Raw genomic sequence first — 24,513 nt, 5'->3', positions numbered from 1 at the left:
TAAATAGAGTTCTGGAGACTCCAAGTAGCAGATATCTCGTTTCTGTTAGATAGTTTCTTTTTTCTCTCCCGCTACAAATGCCTTCATTTGGTTAAGATTGACCATTTAATGGTTGCACTTTGTCCATCTTCATCAAGTGAGATATGATAAGCTTTAAAATCTAGATTTAGAGGACATCAGCTTTAAGGATATTCTAAGTCAGACCTTCAGTCTCATTTAGGCCATTTGAGTCTCTTGCTCCAAGCAAAGTGCCTAGCTCATTAGGCTCCAGTGTGTGCTTACTGAGCGGGCAGTTCCTCTCCTGCTTCCCTTTAAAACATGTACATACTGTTTTCCCTTTAAATGCTTAAAATTTTTCCTCCACTTAGACACTTAGAGGTAAGACAGAAGAAATAACTTTGTTACTTTTTTTCTTTTCTTAAACATTTTATGCATTTATAGTGGTTTTCCTTGTTAACCTTATTATTTTTTATAATCTTATGAATAAAATTATACACTGATGTAGTAAGAAATGAAATTTATTATTTGTCTGGACATTTATTATTAATTAATTTATTTTAAAAATTCTCACTCGATATTTACCCATTGATTTTTAGAGAGAGTGAAAAAGAGAGGGAAAGACAGAAATATCGATGTGAGGGAAACATATTGATCGGTTGCCTCCTGCAAGAGACCTGACCAGGGCCTGGGCCAAGGAGAATCCTGCACCCGAAGTAAGTGCCCTTGACTGGAATCAAACCAGGGACCCTTTGGTCCGCAGGCGGACGCTCTATCCACTGAACCAAACCAGCTAGGGCTGCCCGGACTTTTCGTCATCTGTTTTAACTTGTTTGAATTTCTCATCAGAATCATTGTCACTAAAAATAGTAGCAGAGATCCTTTAATTTTTCTCAGTAGATGATGTATTTAGAATTTGTTCCATTGTTCCAGAAGTGCCTTTCTAATAAATGCTGAATTATTAGAGCTCATTTTTATTCTAGATACTAACTTTTTCTAAATTTATTCCAGAAACATACTCACTGCTGTTAGTTTTGCAGTTAGGATTTAAGGAAGATTCTGATCTTGTGATTGAATTTATTTGGCATATTTATATAATTAAAGATAATAGGATATATATGAAACTTTTTTTTCTTCATCTAGTATGATGAATTAGTTCCTGCTTCTCTAACAACAAAATATGGAGGATTTTATATCAACACTGGCACTCTACAGTTTCGCCAAGCTTCAGATACGGAAGAAGAAGATGTTACAGATGACCAAAAGCACAAACTATCAAAAGTGAGTTTATTCGAAATTGCAACAGTAATGATAGCATTCAATTAATAAGATATGCTTTGTGACTTTTAATGTTCTTTACACGGTGACTAGAAGGGAAAGTAAATTGCTAACCATTCTTTAATGAATCCATAGTTAACTACATGCTTTAAAGTAAAATTATATAAATATGGGGAAGTGAACTATATTTTAAAAATTTCTCTCTACATATGTTATCTAATAATCTGTTTCTGGGATATGGTTAAATTTCCAGGATATATGTTAAATCTTGGTATAGAAATGATTATTAGTAACCATTACTTTTTACTTTTTTTAAGATAATTTTTAAAGCAAATTCTATAGAATATATATATTGTATTTGGGAAATGGAGAGAGTGTTCTTAGATAAGTGTTCTTTGAAAGATGTACCAGAATCACCAAAACGTTTGTAAAAATACCAATTATAAGGACCTATCACAAATAACTGAATCTAAACTGGGGTGGGAGTGCTTGTGGACCCCAAGAACCTGCATTTTCTTTTTTATATGTTTGTATTGATTTCAGAGCAGAGGGAGAGGAAGAGAGAGAAATAGGAAACATCAGTGATGAGAGAGATTCATTGATGGGTTGCCTCATGCACACACCCTTAAACTGGGGCATGTGCCCTGACCAGGAATCAAACCGGGGCCTCCTGGTTCAAAGGTCGATGCTCAACCACTGAGCCATGCCAGCCGGGCAAAATTTGCATTTTCAAAAATTAATGCAGACTAAAATTTGAGAAAAAATACTGCTTTTGGTGCTGAATTACTAGCATCAGAGAAGAGCATTGATACTTAGATAAGTGATGCATTCTTTTATCATTTTGCAGATTCCTAAAATAAAAGAAGATGGTATTGAGATGAAGAAGCGGAAGCGGAAAGAGGAAGGGGAAAAGGATAAGAAGCCAAGGAAAAAAGTACCCAAACAACTGGGGTATGTGAAATTAAACATAAGAGAACTGTTTTCACAGTGTGACTAGTTCTCCTTTTAGGAAAATATATTTAGCATTAAATAATGTAGCTCAGCTGGATCTAATTTAATACAGTATTTATGAATATCAATGCCCTATTAACTTACATTTTTATAATATCGTAATTATTTGTAAGTAGGGGTTGTCATCTTAGAGCAGGGGTGGGGAACGTCTGGTCTGCGGGCCATTTAAGGCCCTCGAAATCATTTATTCTGGCCCTGTCAAGGCATCCTGGGTGACTTAATTAAATGTTTGACCAAATATAGTAGGTTAATTTTTTTAGGGGTTTGTATAAAAGGGTTGAAAACTTTATTTTATGTAATTGCAGGCTAATTTTTAAGTTGATAATTTTATTTGGCCCACGAATAATATTATAAATATCCAAATGGCCCTTGGCAGAAAAAAGGTTCCTTACCCCTGCCTTAGAGCCTTCCCTCGCAGCCCCAGCTTAGAAGGTCATCCTGAAGGACATCCAGAAAGACATCTGGTCTAATTAGCATAATATGGTTTAATTATTACAGATAAGAGATTTACTTTCCTGCCTGTCAAATGATAATCTGTGCCTGCTTATTTACATTGGGCTTTAATCTTGAAAATCATACATACCCTGATTATTGTTTTTCTTCACAGAGTTGTAGCTCTGAATTCACACAAGTCTGAAAAAAAGAAGAAACGTTACAAAGATTCTCTTTCTCTAGCTGCCATGATACGACAATTTCAGAAAGAGAAGGATGCATTAGAGAAGGAGTCTAACCCTAAAGTCCCAGGGAACTTAATGACCGCCCCTTTGAATAAAGCCCCCTCCGCTGCTGTAGCCTTGGGAAATGATGTCTCAGACTTAAACATGAACAATGCCGATCCGGACCTCCCCATTTTTGTTAGCACAAACGAACATGAACTGTTTCAGGAAGCTGCAAGTGCCCTAAAGATACTAGATGATATTGACTTTGACAGATTATTGGATGCTACTTCCGATGGTAGCCCCCTCTCTGAGTCAGGAGGAGAGAATGGAAACACCACCCAGCCAACCTACGCCTCTCAGGTTATGCCCAAGGTGGTACCTATACTCCCAGAGGGTTTACCTGTCCTTCTTGAAAAACGTATTGAAGACCTCCGTGTAGTAAGTGGAATAATTATCTTGTGTGGGGGTTTTTTTGTTGTGTTTTTTTTTTGTTGTTGTGTGTGTGTGTGTGTGTGTGTGTGTGTGTGTGTGTGTTTTACTTGTTGCACAAATATAATAATAAATGTATTTTTAAGATAAAAATAATAACTGACAATCCCAATACTCATATAAGCAACATATAATTTCTTTTTAGTTTTTGATTATGTGCATTAACATTTTATTTTTTTATTTATTTTATTTATATTTATTTAAGTATAGTTGGTATATAATATATTAGTTTCAGGTCTACAATATAGTGATTTGACATTTATATACCTTATGATGTCATCACACTAAAGTAAGTCTAGCAATCATCCATCACTATGCAAAGTTATAAAATTGATGACTATATTCTCCTTCACCTTTTTTACCTATCCCCACCTCCCTCAGCTCTGGCAATACTCAGTTTGATCTTTATTTCTATGAGTCTGTTTTTGTTTTGTTTGTTCATTTGGATTTTTTTTATATTCTCCATATAAGTGAAATCATATGGTATTTGACTTTGTTTGAATTAATTCCACTTAGCAAAGTAACCTCTATTACCCATTTTGTCTCAAATGGCAAGATTTCATTCTTTTTTATTGCTGAATATTTCATTGTATATATGTATCACATCTTTTTTATTCTTTCCATGGACACCTAGGTTGCTTCCGTATCTTGGCTATTGTAAATAATGCTGCAGTGAACATAGGATGCATTTACCTTTTTAAATTAGTGATTTGAATTTTTTCAGATAAATACCTAGAAGTGGAATTTCTGGGTGATCTGGGTATTTCTGTTTTTAGATTTTTGCAAAATCTCCATACTCTTTTACACATAGGGGTTGCACAAGTTTACACTCCCACCAACAGTGCACCAAGGATTCCCTTACCTCAACGTCCTCACCAACACTTGTTATTTTTTTACTTTTTTGATAAAAGCCATTCTGACTGGTGTGATTTGGTATCTCATTATGGTTTTGCTTTGCATTTCCCTAATGATTAGTGATTTTGAGCATCTTTACATGTTGGTTGGCCATTTGTATGTCTTCCTTGGAGAAATGTCCTTTTCATGTTCTCTCCCATTTTTTGATCAGAGTGTTTATTTTTTATCTTGAGTTGTATGAGTTCTTCATATTTTGGATATTAAACCCTTATTGGATATATCATTTGCACAAATATATTCTGCCATTTAATAGGTTGTCTTTTCGTTTCATTGATAGTATCTTAAAAAGCATAAGCTTTTTAGTTTGAGAGGAGATAGCTAAAATGATTTGACTTATGTCAAAATTCACTGCCTATCTTTTCTTCTAGAAGTTTTATGATTTCAGGTCTTATATTTAAATCTTTAGTCCTGTCCCTGTTGATTTGGTTACAACATTGTCCCAATATACCAAGGTTACTTGGGTTTGCATAAGTAAGTGGAACAATAAATTGATGTTTCTATCTTTCTCCCTCTCTCTCTCTAAAAGAAAAATAAATAAATAAAAATAAATAAATGATGCTCTAGCCAGTTTGGCTCAGTGGATAGAGTGGCAGCTTGTAGACTGAAGGGTCCCAGATTCTATCCTGGTCAAGGGCACATGCCTGGGTTATAAGCTTGACCCCATTAGGGGGCGTGTAGGAGGCAGCCAATCAATTATTCTCTCTCATCATTGATATTTTTCTCTCTCCCTCTTTTCCTCTCTGAAATCAAAAAATGTTTAGTTCAACTTGAGTTTATTTTTGTATATAGTATGAGGGAGTGGTCCAATTTAATTTTTTTTGCACGCATCTGTCCAGTTTTCTTAGCAACACTTATTTTTGGGTTCTCTATTGTTTCATTGATCTTTGTTTCTGTTTTTGTGGTAATACCATACTGTTTGGTTATTGTAACTTATAATGTTGTTTGAAACCTGGGGATGTGTTACCTCCAGCTTTGTTTTTTGTTTTGTTTTGTTTTTCAATAAATTCAGCTTTATTAGTGATGTTTCTATTTATAATTTGTTAAAATATATTTTTATTGATTAGAGAGAGGAAGGGAGAGGAAGAGAAAGATAGAAACATCAATGATAAGAGAGAATCATTGATTGGCTGCCTCCTGCACACTCCCTAGTAGGGATTGAGCCTGCAACCTGGGCATGTTCCCTGACAAGAAACCACTCAACCATGCCGAAACCGGTTTGGCTCAATGGATAGAGCGTCGGCTTGGGGACTGAAAGGTCCCGGGTTCGATTCCGGTCAAGGGCATGTACCTTGGTTGCGGGCATATCCCCAGTGGGGGGTGTGCAAGAGGCAGCTGATCGATGACTCTCATCGATGTTTCTAACTCTATCTCTCTCCCTTCCTCTCTGTACAAAATCAATAAAAAATATATTTAAAAAAAAAAAAAAAAAAAAAAAAAGAAACCACTCAACCAGTGAGCCACAGTGGGTAGACTAGTATGGACATTTTAATGGTATTAGTTCTCCCAATTCATTAGCATGGTATATCCTTTCATTTATTTGTGTCCTCTTTAATTTCTTAAGTGTGTAAAAGTTTTCTGAGTATACAGGTCTTTTGCATCCTTGGTTAAATTTATTCCTGAGTATTTTACTATTTTTGATGCGGTTGTGAATAGGATTGTTTTCTTAATTTCTCCTGATCATTTGTTATTTGTATATAGAAATGTGACAGATTTTTGTTATTATGTCATCTGCATATAGTAACAGTTTTACTTCTTTACAATTTGAATGCCTTCTATTTCTTTTTCTTGTCTGATTGCTGTAGCTAGGACTTCCATTACTATATTGAATAATAGTGGTGAAAGTAGGTATTCTTGTCTTGTTCCTGATTTTAGAGGAAAAGCTTCCAGCTTTTCACCACTGAGTAAGTGGTAGCTATGAATTTGTCATATGTAGCTTTTATTATGTTGTGCTAAGTTTGCTCTATATACTTACCTTACTGAAATTTTTTTCATAAGTAGATGTTAAATTTTGTCAGATGAAAAAAAAAATTGTCAGATGCTTTTTCTGCATCTATTGAGATGATCATATTTTTATCCTTGGTTTTGTTAATTCAATGTATTGTGTTAATTTGTGGATAGTGAACCATCCTTGCATTTCTGGTAACCACTTGGTCATAGTATGTAATATTTTTACTGTATTGTTGAATTTCATGCTAGTATTTTGTTGACAATTTTTACACCTATGTTCATCAGTGCTATTGGCCTGCAATTTTTTTGTTTTAGTAGTGCCTGTCTGATCTTGGTATTAAGATAATACTGGCCATGTAGAATGAGTTCCTTTCTCTTCAATTTTTTCAAGGATAGGTATTAATTCTTCTTTAAATGTTTGGTAAAATCCAACTGTGAAGCTGTCTGTTTCTGAACTTTTGTTTTTTGGGGTGTTTTTCAATTACTGTTTCAATATCATCACTAGTATTAAGTCTATTCAGAGTCTGTTTCTTTTTGGTTCATTCTTTTTTTTTTTTTTTTTTTTAATATATTTTATTGATTATGTACAGAGAGGAAGGGAGAGAGATAGAGAGTTAGAAACATCGATGAGAGAGAGTCATCAATCAGCTGCCTCTTGCACACCCCCTACTGGGGATATGCCCGCAACCAAGGTACATGCCCTTGACCGGAATCGAACCCGGGACCCTTCAGTCCCCAAGCCGACGCTCTATCCATTGAGCCAAACCGGTCTTGGCGTCTTTTTGGTTCATTCTTAAAAAGATGTATGTTTCTAAGAATTTATCCATTTCTTCTAGATTGCCCAATTTATTGGCATATAATTTTTCATATATTCTTTAATGATCCTTTTGTATTTTTGTGATGTTGATTATAACCTCTTCTCTTGCATTTCTGATTTTACTTATTTGAGCTCTCTATTTTCCTTGATAAATCAATCTGGCTAAAGATTTGTGGATTTTATTTATCCTTTCGAAAAACCAGTACTTAGTTGATCTTTTCTATTGTGTATTTTTAGTCTCTAAATCTTATATTTCTGCTGTGATCATTATTATTTCCTTTCTTCTACATATTTTGGGTTTTGTTCTTTTTCTAGTTTTGGTATAAAGTTAAGTTGTTTATTTGGGATTTTTCTTTATTGAGATACATTTGTATAGCTATTAATTTTCCATATTATAACTGCTTTTGCTGCATCCCATAAATTTTAGGGAGTTTTGTTTTCATTTTTATTTATCTCAAAATATTTTTAAATTTCCACTTTAATCCATTGGTTGTTAATAGTTAATAGCATGTTGTTTAGTTTACATGTGTTTGTATTTTTTCTAGTTTTCTTTTTGTAGTTGATTTCTAATTTCATATCTTTTGTGGTGAGAAAAAAATTCTCTATTTTCAATATTATTGAATTAATTGACACTTGTTTGTGGGCCTAATATGTGGTCAGTCTTGGAGAATATTCCATGTGCACTTGAAAAAAAATGTGTACTCTGTGTTTTTTGCATGAAATGGTCTAGGATTGTCTATTAAGTTGATCTGATATGACATTTATTATTATTAAATTAATCTATCTCTAATTTTCCCAATGATGTTAGATGAGTATCAAGTCCACTAATATTGTATTGCTGTTAATTTCTCCTTCTATGCCCATTAATATTTTATATATATATATTAATATATATATATTTTTTTAATTGATTTTAGAGAGGAAGGGAGAAGGAGAGAGAGGTATCAATGATGAGAGAGAATCATTGATTGGCTGCTTCCTGCACATCCACTGCTGGGGATCGAGCCCACCACCTGGGCATGTGCCCTTGACTGGAATCGAACCTGGGACCTTTCAATCTGGAGGCCATTGCTCTATCCACTGAGCCAAACTGGCTAGGGCTGCTTTGTGTATTTAGATGCTCCTATGTTAGGTGAATAGATATTTACAATTGCTGTATCTTCTTGCATTGACCCACTTATTTTGTCTTTTATAGTCCTTCTTTTAAAGTCTGTTTTGTCGCATATAAGTATTGCTACCCCAGCTTTCTTTGCTATTTGCATATAATAACTTTTTACATCCCTTCAGTTTCAATCTGTGAGACTTTTTATCTAAAGTAGGTCTTACATAAGCAGAACATAGATGGCTCTTGATTTTTATTCATTCAGCTACCCTAAGTCTTTTGATTGGAACATTTAGGCCATTTACATTTAAAGTAATTCTTGATAGGTATGTATATACTTATTGCCATTTGTTATTGTTGATATTTGTTTGTTGTTGTTGTTATTCTTTGTTACTTGTCTTGATCTCTTTCCTTTTGGTTTGCTTGTTTTCTCTAGTGTTTTGTTTGGGTCTTTTGCTCTTCATTCTGTATTTTTTGTGTGTTGTTGTTTTTGTTTTTTTGTTTGTTTTTATTTGTGGTTACCATGAGGTTCATATATACCATTCTGTATCTATAGCAATTTATTTATTTGTTTGTTTGTTTATTTATTATTTTTACTCTTTATTAAAGTACTAGATGCCCTTGCAAGAAGATTGCTGCAATAGGGCTTCCTGCTGCGGTTACTGCCCTGCCTGCTTTCCTCCCTTCTCCCCAACCGCCTGCTTCCTTTCCTTCTCCCCTGCCGCAGTACTTGGCTTCTTTCTATGGACTTCAGTCTTCCCTCTGGCCTGGATATGCAAATTAACCGCCATCTTGGTTGGGTTAATTTGCATACTTGCCCTGATTGACTGGTGGGTGGGGCTTGTGGGCATGGCAAAGGTGCAGTCAATTTGCATGTTTCTCTTTTATTAGGTAAGATTGTGTAAGTCTCCTTTTTTCCCCATTGACCTCTCCCCAGTCACTCCCACTTCCTATAGCAGTCTATTTTAACCTGATAGGTGTTTAAGTAAAAGCACATTCTTTGAATTTTAATGATGAGTTTTGTCCACTTATATTTCTTTTCTTTGGTTTAATTTATATTTTTATTGACTTGAGAGAGAGAGAAAAAAACATCAGTTTGTTGTTTCACTTATTTATGCATTCATTGGTTAATTCTTTTTTATTTTATTTTATTGATTTCAGAAAGGGAGGGAGTGGGGGGGAGAGAGAGAGAGAAACATCAATGATCAGAGAGAAATCATTGATTGGCTGCCTCCTGCACACCTTACAGTGGGGATTGAACCCACAACCCGGGCATGTGTCCTGACTGGGAATTGAACTGTGACACTCAACCACTGAACTATGCCAGTCGGGCCCATTGGTTAATTTTTTTTTTATGCTAAATTTTTTTAAATTAAATTATTATCTTTGTACATATACCATTGCCCACCCCTTCCCATATATGCCCTCCCTCCCCAGAGTTTTGTGTCCATTGGTTGTACTTATATGCATGTATATAAGTCCTTTGGTTGATTTATTATCTCCCCCAGATCTCCCTACCCTCCCTGCTGCAATTTGACAGTCTGCTTGTTGCTTTACTGTCTCTATATCTATCTTTTGGTTCTTCAGTTTATAATGTTCTTTATCATCCATAAATAAGTGAGGTCATGTGGTGTTTCTCTTTCATTGACTGGCTTGTTTCACTCAGGATGATGTTCTCCAATTCCATCCAGGTTGCTGCAAATGATGAGAATTTCTTCTTTTTTATGGCAGCATAATATTCCACTGTGTAGATGTACCATAGTTTTTGGATCCAATCATCTGTTGATGGGCACCTAGGCTGTTTCCAAATCCTAGCTATTGTAAATTGTGCTGCTATGAACATAGGGGTGCATATATCCTTTCTGATTGGTGTTTCTAGCTTCTTGGGATATATTTCTAGGAGTGGGATTACTGGGTCAAATGGGAGTTCCATTTTCAGTTTTTTGAAGAAGCTCCATACTGTTCTCCACAGTGGTTGCACCAGTCTGCATTCCCATCAGCGGTGCACGAGGGTTCCTTTTTCTCTGCAACCTCGCCAACACTTGTCGTTTGTTGATTTGTTGATGTTGGCCATTCTGACAGGTGTGAGATGGTACCACATTGTTGTTTTGATTTGCATCCATTGGTTAATTTTTGTATGTGCCCTGACAGGGAATCAAACATGCAACCTTGGCATATCAGGATAATGCTCTAACCAACTGAGCTACTCAGCCAGGGCAAATAGGAAATACATTCTTAATCCAATAAAAAAAAAGTTCTAAAAACAATAGCACTAAAGATGTCTATATAAATATGGGCAAGTTTTTCTGTTTACTGAATTTGTCCCCTCATTTGGCATATTGGTTAACATTAGCGGAATTAAGCATATAACAAAAGACATAGTATAATCTACAGTTTTGATCAGAAGTTTTTTTATTTAATCTTCTCAACTACTCCAAGTATGAAGTATAGGTATTGTTTTCTTTTTCTTTTTTTTAATTGTTAATCTTCACCCGAGGATATTTTTATTTATTTTTAAGGAGAGTGGAAAAGAGAGGGAAAGACAGAGAGAAACATCGATGTGAAGGAAACACATCGATTGGTTGCCTCCTGCACAAGTCCCAACCAGGGCCCAGGCTGGGAAGGAGCCTGCAACCAAGGTACATGCCCTTGACCAAAATCGAACCTGGGGACCCTGTGGTCCACAGGCCGATGCTGTATCCACTGAGTCAAACTGGCTAGGGTGTATTGTTTTCTTTTTGTGGCTGAGAAACTTAAATAGCTTGGTAAAGTCTAACTAGTAAGTGGTGGAGCCAGAATTTAAAAATATACTTTGGCCAGATTCCATAGTATATCCTTTTTGCTATTCCCACGTTGCCCCTCCCCTAGGCGCTTTATAGGCTTTAAAAAGTGCTGATGATGTGATCCAGGTTTTCCAATATGTACGTAATTGGTAATTGCTATTGTTTATTTAGCGAATGCCGTACTGGGTATTGAATGGTCACAAGGCACCACTTACCACTGAGGAGACCGTGCCATGACTGGATTTAGTGTGCTTTATATACTGTATAGTCAGTCTAATCCTCTGACGATCATGTGGGGTAGGTAGTGTTCCAAGGTTCAAAAGGTTAAGTGATTTGGCCATGGCCATGTAATTTTTACGTGGCTGAAGACATATTTCGAAGTGAAGATTTAAAGGCAGAACCGTCAAGCTCCTTAGTTTGCACTTCCTCTGCTGTTATATGCAATTCATTCTCATTTAATAAACAAAACTGCTTAGTAATGAGTGTGTTTTAATCTTTTAAAACTCTGTTATATTTCAGATACCAAAAACCGTAATTTTTCTCTGTAATTGTCATGCCAGGATTAAGAAGATTAATTTTATTTACTGATGTCTATGAATTCTCCATATTTTTTTCTTTGAAATAGGAGATGATATTTTTTTCTTTAGGAGATGAGAATTCATCCTTATGTCTGTCTGATGAGGATTCTTGTTGCTCTTTTCTTGTTTTGAAATGTTCTTCTATTGTTCAGCCTCTTGACATTTTGTTTCTCTTTCTTGAAGTTTAGTTTTCATTCTGGCTTTCTTCCTATATTTCTACTCTCTACACATACCAGTCTACACCCTTTCTAAGAAGCACTGAGACACATGTCAGAAATTTTATTCTTCTATTTACAGCATGTAAAATTGTCAAATGCTTGCTAGATTGGCAGAATCAGCATGTGACTATCTCAGATTATTAGGTCAGGCTTGATATTTTAAATCTCATGGAAGTTAAGATAAACTATTCTTTTTTATTTCTCCCAGGAAATTTACTTATGGTAGATTGTCTTGGTTTGTACACTCTTTGTTTCTGATCAGTTTGGTTAAGGTGACAAACATAATGATGAAAAGATTATCCTTAATCTCATTGAATTAATTTTTGCTTATACCTAGGCTAATGTTTTCTGTTAGTACCCTGTTTCCCCGAAAATAAGACAGTGTCTTATATTAATTTTTGCTCCCAAAGATGCGCTAGGTCTTATTTTCAGGGGATGTCTTATTTTTCCATGAAGAAGAATACGGTACACATTTATTGTTAAATGAAAATAAAGGAAATTTACTACCTGTATACGGTACGGTAGTACGGTAGTTGTCAACACAAACCAGACAAACTGTGAATCCTACAGAATCAAGAATTTACTCATTTATTCAATGACAATCATGTCATCATCTTCTGGAACATCATCATAACAATCCAATTCCTGAATTTTCTGGTGAATTTCTTGTGACTCCTAGGGGGGGTCTTATTTTCGGGATAATGCCTTATATTTCACTCAGAAGGAAACCTGTAAGTAGGTCTTATTTTCGGAGGATGTCTTATTTTCGGGGAAACACGGTATGTAATTAGATAGAACCCAGGGTGGCAGTGTTACACAGGAGAAGTCAGAACGCTTCTGGTCTGAGTCCTGGATCCACCACTTTTTAGCCGTATGATTTCAGGGCATATCCTATAACCTGTTTAAGATATTGGTCCCTTGTTTGTAAAATGGGGGTATAATACCAGTTTTACCAGTTGTTGTGAGAATTTAACATGGTAATGGGTATAAAGTGTAGCATATGAGACAAGTTGTAAACAATAATGTCTATAGAAAGTGAGACATCTGCTTTCTGTTACCTTGGAGACCACAGCAAAAATTAAAAAGTGCCGAAACCGGTTCTATCCACGTTCAGTGGATAGAACGTCAGCCTGCGGACTGAAAGGTCCCGGGTTTGATTCTGATGAAGAGCATGTGCCTTGGTGGCAGGCACATTCCCAATAGGGGGAGTGCAAGAGGCAGCTGATAGATGACTCTCTCTCATCGATGTTTCTAACTCTCTATTCCTCTCCTTTACTCTCTGTAAAAAAAATCAATAAAGTATATTTAAAAAAATTTTTTTTTAAAGAAAAATACACAAAACAACCAAAACACTAAAAAAATCTTGTGAATTTAGGAAGATTTAAAAAAATTAAATACTTACATAGAGGGAAAGAATGGTATGTATGCCAAAATTGTTCAGCACTCTTTAATTGCCTTCTTATGCCAGGTACTAAATTGGTTATTAAGAATACAAAGTGAAAAAAAATTATAGTCTATTCTCAAAGAGCTGATTCTTTAGTAAATAAATATGGAAACCAATAATGTGTTTATTAAGGTTATATTGTCAATTTTATGTTTCTCTAGGCTGCCAAACTTTTTGATGATGAAGGAAGAAAAAAATTCTTTACACAGGATATGAATAATATTCTTCTGGAGTAAGTATTTTCTTCTTTGATTAAAATCCTTAAAAATTATTTAAACTTTAAGAATTTATTTAAAGTATAGTTGGCCTCGCCCTGGCCAGTGTGGCTCAGTTAGTCATTATCCAGTGAACCAAAAGGTCACTGGTTTGATTCCAGTCAGGGCAGATACCTAGGTTGCAAGCTCAATCCCAGTCATGCATGGAGGAGTGGAGGCGGCGGTAGGCGCAGCTGATCTATGTTTCTCTCTCTTCCTCTCCTCTCTCCCTTCTCTCTCTAAAATTAATAAAACATATTTTTAAAAATAAAAGGTATATAGTAGGCTTTTGAAATGCAAATACTGAGTGCCTGGCTAGTCTCATACATTAGCTTTTCCCTTACAGCCTCCCAATATGTATGATGAACATTTGTTTCTCAGCAAAATTATGCTTCTGCATGTATTGGTTCCCTTGGATCCCTATGATAATCAAAGCTTCCAATATTATAACTGCCAGAGCAAGTGACCACTGTACAGGTTGAAAAGTACTCTAGGTTTATATGTATACTAGAGACCTTGTGCATGAAATTCATGCACTGCGGGGGGGGGGGGGGGGGTTTCCTCTCAGCCCAGCCTGCACCCTCTCCAGTATGGAACCCCAGTATGGAATTCCAGTATGGAATCCCAGGGATCTGGCCTAAACCGGCAGTTAGACATCCCTTTCACAATCTGAGACCGCTGACTCCTAACTGCTCACCTACCTGCCTTTCTGATCGTCCCTAACTGCTCCCCCTGCCACCCTGATCACCTCTAACCACCTCTGCCTGTTAGGTTGGTCACCCCCAACTGCCCCTCTCTGCCGGCCTGGTTGCCCCTAACTGCCCCTCTCCAGCTGGCCTGGTCACCCCTTACCCCCTGCCTGCCTGGTCACCCCAAACTGTCCCCCTTGCCGGCCTGATCGCCCCACGCAGCCCGCTGTCCAGTCATTTGGTCATCCCTCACTAACCCCCCTGCTGGCCTGGTCACCCCACAGCCTGCTGTTTTGCCATTACTCTTACTGTGATAATTTGCATATTCCTCTATTATTAGTATACATTTAACCAACTTATATATGAAAACATTCTGTGATAGCTCTGTTTATATTAAATTTGGTATAATTTTCTATCTACTTTTCAGACTTTGATAAAATGCATTATGAACTCTTAAAGCCAAGTGGAAAGTATATTTTAATTAAGAAATCATGATTGTGGGATAGGATTGAGTCCTCTATAGAAAAAATAAAAATTAGATTTAGAAGGAGAGGGTGAAGGCTGATATATGATATAGATTATATTTAAAGTAGTGATAATTTGCTGAAACCGGTTTGGCTCAGTGGATAGAGCGTCGGCCTGCGGACTGAAAGGTCCCGGGTTTGATTCCGGTCAAGGGCATGTACCTTGGTTGCAGGCACATCCCCAGTTGGGGCTGTGCAAGAGGCAGCTGATCAATGATTCTCTCTCATCGATGTTTCTAACTCTCTATCCCTTTCTCTTCCTCTCTGTAAAAAGTCAAAATATATTAAAAAAGGTAAAAAATAAAATAAAGTAGTGATAATTTTCATACTCACAGTTTAATACTAATAAAGCTGCAGATTCTAATATTGTGACCTCATAAAATATATTTGATCTCTTAAACCTACTAGTAACCTGGGGCATGAAATTTATGCACATTAAAAGGGAATTAATTAGAGGAAATATTTTAATATTGCCATTTGCCCTTTCTCTATAATAGAAGTGTCAAAGATGAAAGAAAATTAGTAAAATGTATATGAAAATCTTCCTCCTTGACCCAGAGTCAAGTCCTCATCCACTCGTGCGCACCTTGAAATCACGTGAAACTCAGCCCCAGCCAGCCCCCTCCCCATTGGGTGAGATCCAGACCCAGCCAGCCCCACCCCCATCAAGCCCCACCAGGTGGGGGGCACAGCCTCAGGTCCCCCATCAAGCCCCATTGGGCAAGGAGTACAGCTTCAGGTCCCCCAGTACACACCAGGCTGAGAGCATATCCTCAGGTCCCCCAGCCTGGCACTGGGACAGGGGGCGTGGCCTGAGGTTCCCCAGGCCAGCACCAGGATGGGGTTGTACCCTGAGGTCCCCAGCCAGGTGCCACAGCGGGAGGGCGTGGCCTGAGGTCCCCCCGCCTGGCACCAGGGCAGTGAGCGCACCTTGAGATCCCCCATCAAGTCCTGCTGGGTGGGGGCACAGCCTCAGGTCTCCCACCCTGCCCGGCTCAGCACAGCCTCAGGTCCCTGTTGATCGCTCATTATGGAACCCCAGCATCTGCTGTGGGTGCAACCATCTTGTGACTATGTGACATTTAATTTGCATATTACCTCTTTATTATATAGGATTGGCTTATAAATTTTGACTATTGGGAATTGGACATATAATTTACTGCAAGCAGAACTGCACCAAAAATAAAAATAAAAAATGTAATTCTGGGGAAAGCAGCAAAATTTACTTTTTTTTTTTTATTGTTTGAAGGATTACAAATAGTAGTACATATGTCTCCTTTTTTCCCCCCTTGACCTCCCCCCATTTCTCCCTACCCCCCGCATAGGCCTTCACCTCCCCCCTTCTCCCCCATGTCTTGTATCCATTGGTTATGTTTATATGCATGCATACAAGTCCTTCGGTTGATCTCTTACAGCCCCCTCCGCCCCCAACCTCCCTTGCCTTCCCGCTATAGTTTGACAGTCTGTTCAATGGTTAAAATGTACTTTACTGTGGAAAATAATGTGTTTGTGGTTCAGTAGCATGATACAGAAAGAAATAAAACCAATGTTTCTAATACTGTGATTTCTCTTTTAAATATATAATGAAGATAGTTTCCCAAGATATAAAGGTTGGATTGGTTTGTTGGTTCTGATAACCATTTTAATTAATTGCATTCTCTTACGCTGTAGTACTAAAACTGTTTTAAGTCCTATGGACTTCATGAAACATACAACCTAGTATGCTACTTCTAATATGGTGAAATTTTGTTCCTATTCTTTATTTAATCCAGGGCTTTTCAAGTTGTTTCTGTTTGCCTGAGAGCAAGGCAAATGCTTCCTGTTGGCACCAGCTCCTTTTACCTAGCTCCCTTAAAACCCCAGATTCAATAAACAATATAACATTTCTCATCAGAGCTGTCCCAGATTCTATTATCAGGATCTGCCTGAGCTCTTCTTTTTCTTTCCATTTGAAAGCCCTAAGTTTACTAAATCAGGTCCTTTTCCTAAGATGGAGACAATTCTTTTTTATTTTACTTTTCTGTAAGCAGGAATAGCTACTAGTATATCTCCCCTGAGAGAATCAAAAGACCATCCTTGGGAAATGACATCTCAAATAAGCAGAATTGCAGCATTCCATTAACTGGCTTCTCTGCCAGTTCTTCTCATATCCTAAAATAAATCCTCTAGTTTTTTGGAGCCTACCTACTTAATTTTTAAAAAATTAATTTTGGGAGAGACAGAGACAGACTGACAGACACACGTTGATTGTTGTTCTACCCATTCGAGCACTCATTGGTTGATTCTTGTATGTGCCCTAACCAGGGACGGAACCTGCAACCTTGGTGCATTGGGATGATGCTCCAAACAAATGAGCTACTGGGCTAGGGCCTGTCTATTTTTTATTCCATAGAAAGTTTTGGCTCAGTGAATAGAGCGTTGGCTTTTGGACTGAAGGATCCCAGGTTCGATTCTGGTCAGGGCACATGCCTGGGTTGTGGGCTCGATCCCCAGCGGAGGATGTGCAGGAGGCAGCCAATCAATGATTCTCTCTCATTATTGATGTTTCTATCTCTCTACCTCTTCCTTCCTCTCTGAAATAAATTTAAAAAAGAAAGTGTGCCTCCAATTCTACAAGCTGTAGTGTTTAGTTGAATTTTTTTTCTCTTTTAGTCACTTTATTATATTTCCTGACCCAACATCCTTTATTTCTCTGGACTGAGTTGATCTTCTAAGGACATAAGGTAGATGATTATTTGGTGTAGTTATTCCCATGAAGGTATTTAGGTGTATTGGCTCTGCCTCACCATTGCTTCCTTATTCTGGAGATACAAAGAGACAAGTTTGTTGGAATAGAGTACCCTTTTACTTTTAACCTAATCAATTTGACCTGGATCACCAAATATACAGCATGTTGGCTTGATTTCATTCTTTATTTCCTCCTTCAAGCTGACATTGCTAATAAAATCTTGATGCTTTGCCTATTATTCCAATTCAGCCAGACAATTCTGCTCAACAAATGCTTTAGGCAAGTACTACCAATCTTATTGGATATTTATCATTGAGATCTGTCTTCCTTCATTATTAGATGCTCCTTTATAAAAAAAAAAAAATGGCTAATAGCCGAAACCGGTTTGGCTCAGTAGATAGAGCATCGGCCTGGGGACTGAAAGGTCCTGGGTTCGATTCCGGTCAAGGGCATGTACCTTGGTTGTGGGGGTGGTGGTGCAAGAGGCAGCTAATCAATGATTCTCTCTCATCGATGTTTTTGACTCTCTATCCCTCGCTCTTCCTCTCTGGAAAAAAATCAATAAAATATATTTTAAAATAAATAACTAAGTAAAATAAAAATGGCTAATATGCAAATTGTCCCCTTGACTGGAAGTTCGACTAGGAGAGGCCAACTGCCCGCAGCCTCCTCCCCAGCTGGCCAAGCCTGTCCCTGATAGGGGACAGGGCCAGCCTGCCCTGCCTGAGGCCCCTTCCCCTGACCAGCCCATCCCGACCGGCCCAATCAAGGCAGGCCAGACGAACCCCAGTCATGCATAAATTCATGCACTGACCTCTAATGTCAATATAAATGGGCTTACCAATTGGTCTGCCTGTCTGTCTGTTTCTCTTTCTTTGAAATGAAGGTTAGCAAAGTGAAAGGGTTGATTACAAGCCACAGCTTTTCCTTACTCTCTGGAGGAGCTGCTTTGCAATTGGAGGAATCCCAAACAATATTTCAAACCTATTTCTAACCTGTTCCATACCAACTCTTCTTTGGGTAACCCTAGAACTAGCCCATCTGAATTAAGCAGTTATTTAGGGACAAAAGGGATGAACACACATCTTGTCTACTATTAGTTATCACATCAACAGACTTTTGAATTCTTGCTTTAAGGTAAAGTGATTTTCAATTTGGGTTATTGTTCTTTAAGCTTTCTTCAGTTAGTAGTTTTCTGTGGTTGTATTATTTGAACAATATAGGTAGGATATCTGGAATACTTGAGGAAACACCAGGAAATTCAGTAGATTCCAGAATTCATTTGCACTGAGTTTTTATTTTAGTAGTGTTTTAAATTTATTAAGAACAATTTTTGAGCCGAAACCGGTTTGGGTCAGTGGATAGAGCGTCAGCCTGCAGACTGAAAGGTCCCAGGTTCGATTCCGGTCAGGGGCATGTACGTTGGTTGCGGGCACATCTCCGGTAGGGGGTGTGCAAGAGGCAGCTGGTCGATGTTTCTCTCATCGATGTTTCTAGCTCTCTATCTCTTTCCCTTCCTCTCTGTAAAAAATCAATAAAATATATTTTTTTTAAAAACAAAACGATTTTTGAAAAAGAGGAAGTTGACATGGTAGGAAGATGTGCCATTTATCACCTTTGGGAAAATGACTGTATTTCTAGAATTCTGTGTAGAAAGGATGATGCCATAGTCCTTATCACTAAATATTCCTCAGTAGAAGAATCTTGTTTATAAAGATGGCTGTTCCTTCCACTACAGATTTTCATGTTTTATTTCTTTTAAACTTCTCCAGAGACAAAAGAGAGCTTTGTGTAGACAGGGATATAAAAGTGAGTTTCCAGCCTATTTACTCAACAGAACCCAATGTTTGTTCTCTAGTGCATTTAATAACAGATGGTCCCAGTATATTTTCATTCATTTGGAGCCTGTAGTGATCTTATGCTCCTAATTTATTATCAGGTTCAAGGCCCATTATTAGTAACTTTCATGCATAGAAATCTGCCTTTGGATAGATTTCACTTAAAGAAGGAAAAGGAGCCTGGTAGAAAGCAGGAGGCAGGGCTCAAGAAAGTTCACCACTTCAAGAGAACTTTGTTTCTCTGGGAAAATAACTGAAATTCACACTTTGGGTGCCAAGTGTTTTTATGATAGTTGCTTCTAGCTACTTATGGAGACTTAGGAGATTGGAATTCTTAGGGAAAAAATATTAAAGTGGATCTGTGAAAGATGTGTATTTAAACACACTGCTTAAGAATGGAGGTACATTCTGAGAAATGCATTGTTAAATGATTTTATTGTGCAAACTGGCTATTAAATACCTAGTTTGTAATGCGGGCACAATAAAGTAAACAAAGATGGATGAAACAGTCTGTATGTGCACCCCGAAAAATTTTACCTCTTTTGAATCTGAAATTTTCATAAGAGTATTTTTTTTTAATATATTTTATTGATTTTGTACAAGAAGAAGGGAGAGAGACAGAGAGTTAGAAACATTGATGAGAGAGAGTCATCGATCAGCTGCCTCTTGCACACCCCCTACTGGAGATATGCCCGCAACCAAGGTACATGCCCTTGACCGGAATCGAACCCGGGACCCTTCAGTCCCCAAGCCGACGCTCTATCCATTGGGCCAAACCGGTCTTGGCTGAATCTGAAATTTTCAAACAACTAAGGAAAAAGTACTCAGAACTCATATGTGACTCACTAGTATAGTAATTGCAAGTGGTGAAGGGAGTATGATATCTTCTTGAGGAAATGAACTTCTGGTAAATAATGGAGTTCCTGTGCTTTCTTTACCCAGAAATGTAGACTTTGTTGCAGCCATGAAAAATATTATTTCCCAGCTTGTTTGAGATTATATAAGTTCTCTGATGAGCATCGAAATTTTCTATAGCATCACTATTTATTAATTTCTTTTTCTTAAAAAATACAATATAGAAAATCATGGAAATGTAAAATGAGAAAAGAATCACTTCTTTTGCCTCCTCACTTGTCTGTTGCTACCTGAAAGAAATTCTTTACTATTTACTTGTTGTTGTTTTCGGTCAGCATTGAGTTACAGCTGCAGGAACTAGGCCCTGTCATTCGAAGTGGTGTCTACTCCCATCTTGAAGCTTTTGTGCCATGCAATAAAGAAACACTGGTAAAACGTCTAAAGAAGTTACATCTTAACGTCCAGGTAAGGGGAGAAACAGTGATACCTACATGGGGAGTTTTATCACCTGTACAGAGGCTGGTTTCTTGTGCGGGTTTTTGCATATTATTGCTTTATAGTCACGTTGTATGAATATTAGTGGCACTTTGGATCCCCTGAAAAAAAATTGCTTTTCAATAATTGATATGTTTAGGTGAGAAATATTTTCTAAAGCATAGATTCTTGGACTAGTAAATTAACCTATTTCACAGCTAGCTTTGCCTTCAACAAATAAACTGACATATTTATAACTCAATTTTCTTATTCTGGAAATGGATTTCTACAGATATTATGCAGACCAATGGAAAGAATCACATGATTGCATGAATATTTAAAAATTAGTCTATTTTTAAAAATTTTATTTTATTGATTTTTTACAGAGAGGAGGGAAGAGGAATAGTTAGAAACATCGATGAGAGAGAAACATCGATCAGCTGCCTCCTGCACACCCCCTACTGGGGATGTGCCCACAGCCAGGTTCAATACCGGTCAAGGTATATGCCCTTGACCGGTATTGAACCTGGGACCCTTTAGTCCGCTGGCCAATGCTCTATCCACTGAGACAAAATGGTTTCGGCTCTAGTCCATATTTTGCTAGATTCTCTTTGACTACAACCACACTAAATGATTGTCCAAGATGAATTCTCCCGTGGTCAGAAACTTAATTCAATACTAGAGGCCTAGTGCACAGGATTCGTGCACTAGTGGGGACGTGGCCTCCGGGGAGCGGCCACTGGGAGCGCCACTCATTACTGTGGGAGTGCACTGGCTACCAGGGGGCAGCTCCTGTGTTGAGCATCTGCGCCCTGAGGGTCAGTGTGTATCACAGTGGCTGGTCAAGCAGTTGTCCTGCCATTTGGTCACTGGGCTTTTATTATCTACTAGAGGCCCAGTGCACGAAATTCGTGCACTTGGGGGTGGTTCCTCAGCCCAGCCAGCACCCTCTCCAATCAGGAATTCCTCTCACAATCCTGGGCTGCTGGCTCCTCACCACTCGCCTGCCTGCCTGCCTGATCACCCCCTAACCACTCCCCTGCCAGCCTGATTGACACCTAACTGTTTCCCTGCTGGCCCAATTGCCCCTAATTGCCCTTCCCTACCAGCCTGGTCACCCCAACTGCCCTCCCCAGCAGGCCATCTTGTGACAGTATGGGGGTCGCCATTTTGTGGTAGCTATCTTGTGATGACATGATGGCATGAGGCTCAATTTGCATAACACCTCTCTATTATATAGAATAATAATAAAAGGATAATATGTTAATTAGACCGGACGTCATTCCAGACGCCCTTCCTGACGAAGCCGGGGCTGGAGGGAAGCCAGCCCAGACCCCAGGTGCCTGTGGGTGGCCCGAGAGAAGCAGCTCCGGTCGTGGGTGCCAGCAGGCAGCCAGAGGAGGGAAGAATCCTGGGTCCTGGGTGCCGGAGAGAAGCTGGTGCCAGCAGCTAGGAGAAGGAAGGCCTACTCTTGCACAAAATTTCGTTCATCAGGACTCTAATATAGGATACTATCAGAAAGTTCTTCCATGCTTTGTGCCAAACCCAGGTGCTTTCTAACCTGTTGGTCCTAATTCTACCTTTGAATTCATAAACAAATCTAATTATTTGTCCACTTCATTGTTTTCATGTTTTTGAAAGCTTTTATTATATCTCCTTCTTCACTTCATATAAAAGGTTTTTCATGCTTTCATTGTTCTGATTACTTATCACTAAGTGATTTTTTTGCCTCTATACTTAAAAAATATTTATAACTTATAAGTAATAAAAAATAACTTGAATGTAATTTAGGATAAAAAAGGACTTTTTTTTTTTTAATGTATAAAGGTTTTTCATGGAATTAAGGACAAGAATGCAGTCAGGAAGGATGGGAATTGGTCATTTGGATTAACTCTTTTTCTACCTCTCTCCCCACATCTCATCTTTCTCCCTTTATGTACAGATAAGATTACTTGATTCTCAAGGTTTAACATTACCCAGAAAATCTACATACACAGACTGACTCAGCTCACTCATCCTAATCCAAATTCCTGGGTCAAAAAAATCTTTTTTTTTTTTTTTTATAAAAAAAAGTTTTATAATATATCTGCACCTATGATAGTAATAAAAATGTGTTTTAATAATTACATATATTGTTACTTGCAAGATGAAAATTAATTGGTTAATTAAAGCTGTCAGATACAAATTTACTTGCTTTTTACCCCTGAACCCATCTGAATAAGAGTTTCCCAATTTCCTTTTTCATTTTGGCCTTACTTTGCATTTTCGCTTGCAACATAAGTCACAATTACTAACAATAAATGAGAGAACAGGATGCCAGCCAACATCCTGTTGGTAGTCTTCCACACTGTATCATGTGTTGCAGTTTCTCTCCTTTGTGGTACTTGTTCCCCATCATAATGAGATTACCCAGTAGTGCTCTGCAAAATGTAGATTTTGTCATCTATGTAATCATTTGTATTACAGTTAAAGTATTCATGTAATTTGTTAGCCAAAGGTGAAGCATTTCTAACATAAAGTAGCATCTTTCTATATCTTATCTAATGAAAGTAATATGCAAATTGATCGTATCCCCACTATACCCACAAGCCACACCCACCAGCCAATCAGGAGTGAGTATGCAAATTAACTCAACCAAGATGGCTACGGCCACAGAGTAAGCAGGAGGCTTGGGTTTCCCTGACAATGGAGGAAGCCAAACTTCCTGCACACCTTGGTCAGCCCTGTACTCCACTCAAGGCTACACAGTTTCAGTTATAGATGATAAATAAATCCCAGATACCAGAGCCTCCACTTGGGTCACCAGGGTTTATGGCCAGCCTGCAAAGCACCACAGGCCCCTCACCCAGGCTGCCCACACCCCAAGGGAACCCCCATCCTGATCCGTGACATTCTTCAAGGCAAACCAGCTGGCCCTCACCCATGAACCAGGCCTCTATCCTCCCTAATGAATAAAATATGCAAATTGACCATCACTCCAAGACACAAGATGGCTGCCCCCATGTGGACATAAGATGGCCGCCACAAGATGGCTAGCAGGAGAGGGAAGTTGGGAGGGACCAGGCCTGCAAGGGAGGGAAGTTGGGGGTAATCAAGCCTGCAAGAGAGGGCAGTTAGGGGAGGCTAATTAGGGGCAATCAGGCTGGCAGAGGAGCAGTTAGCCATCAATCGAGCTGGCAGCAGAGTGGTTAGGGCGTGATCAGGCTGGCAGGCAGAAGCAGTTAGGGGCAGTCAGGAAGGAAGGTAGGCAGACAGGCAAGCAGTCGGGAGGCAGTAGTCCTGGATTGTGGGAGGGATGTCCATCTGCCCGTTTAGGCTGATCTCAGTAGGATCGGGCCTAAACGGGCAGACGGACACCCCTTGAGAGGTCCCAGATTGCAGAGGGCTGAGGAACACACACACACACACACATACACACACACACACACACACACACCCCATGCATGAATTTTGTGCACCGGGCCTCTAGTATATATATAAAAGCCTAAGTGACCAGTCAATAGCTATGTAGGGCAGTAGGCAAAACCTGAGATTCTCCTTGGCTACCTGGGAAGTATGGTCATACTAATTTTATATCCAGTGTGCACTATGAAAAGTCAGTGTTGTAAAACCAGTGTCCATACTTAAATATATAAACACTTCATATCTATAATTAATGTTTAAAAGCATAAATGTTAATCATTTGAGGATCTGCTTACAAATTGAATTTTGTAAATATGTTTGAAAAAACTTTGTTTCTCAGGATGATCGTTTAAGAGAACCTTTGCAAAAACTGAAACTGGCTGTTAGCAATGTCATGCCTCAACAGCTATTTAAATACCAGGAGGACTGCCAGGCTCGTAGTCAAGCTAAGTGTGCCAAGTATGTACTTACTCTATTTGAACTGGGTTTTGTTTGATAAATATTTACTTGT

General features: G+C 38.3%; 1 protein-coding gene across 4 annotated transcripts in view; it reads left to right on the top strand.

Annotated features, from left to right (window-relative positions):
* UBN2 (ubinuclein 2) overlaps window positions 1-24,513 on the top strand; it is a 97,442-nt gene that overhangs the window by 25,524 nt on the left and 47,405 nt on the right. For all 4 annotated transcript variants that reach the window (XM_084896731.1, XM_084896729.1, XM_084896730.1 and 1 more), the window contains exons 4-9: window positions 1,141-1,278; window positions 2,123-2,226; window positions 2,894-3,383; window positions 13,400-13,470; window positions 20,462-20,591; window positions 24,343-24,461. In XM_084896731.1, the coding sequence (XP_084752857.1) occupies window positions 1,141-1,278; window positions 2,123-2,226; window positions 2,894-3,383; window positions 13,400-13,470; window positions 20,462-20,591; window positions 24,343-24,461 (1,052 nt within the window). The remainder of the gene's footprint in view (window positions 1-1,140; window positions 1,279-2,122; window positions 2,227-2,893; window positions 3,384-13,399; window positions 13,471-20,461; window positions 20,592-24,342; window positions 24,462-24,513) is intronic.

This window comes from Pipistrellus hanaki, assembly GCF_964339955.1.
Source record: "Pipistrellus hanaki genome assembly, chromosome: 10".
In the NCBI taxonomy this organism is placed as follows: Eukaryota; Metazoa; Chordata; class Mammalia; order Chiroptera; family Vespertilionidae; genus Pipistrellus; species Pipistrellus hanaki.
Note: the sequence above shows the minus strand (reverse complement) of the source record. Positions and strands in the feature narration are given on the sequence as shown.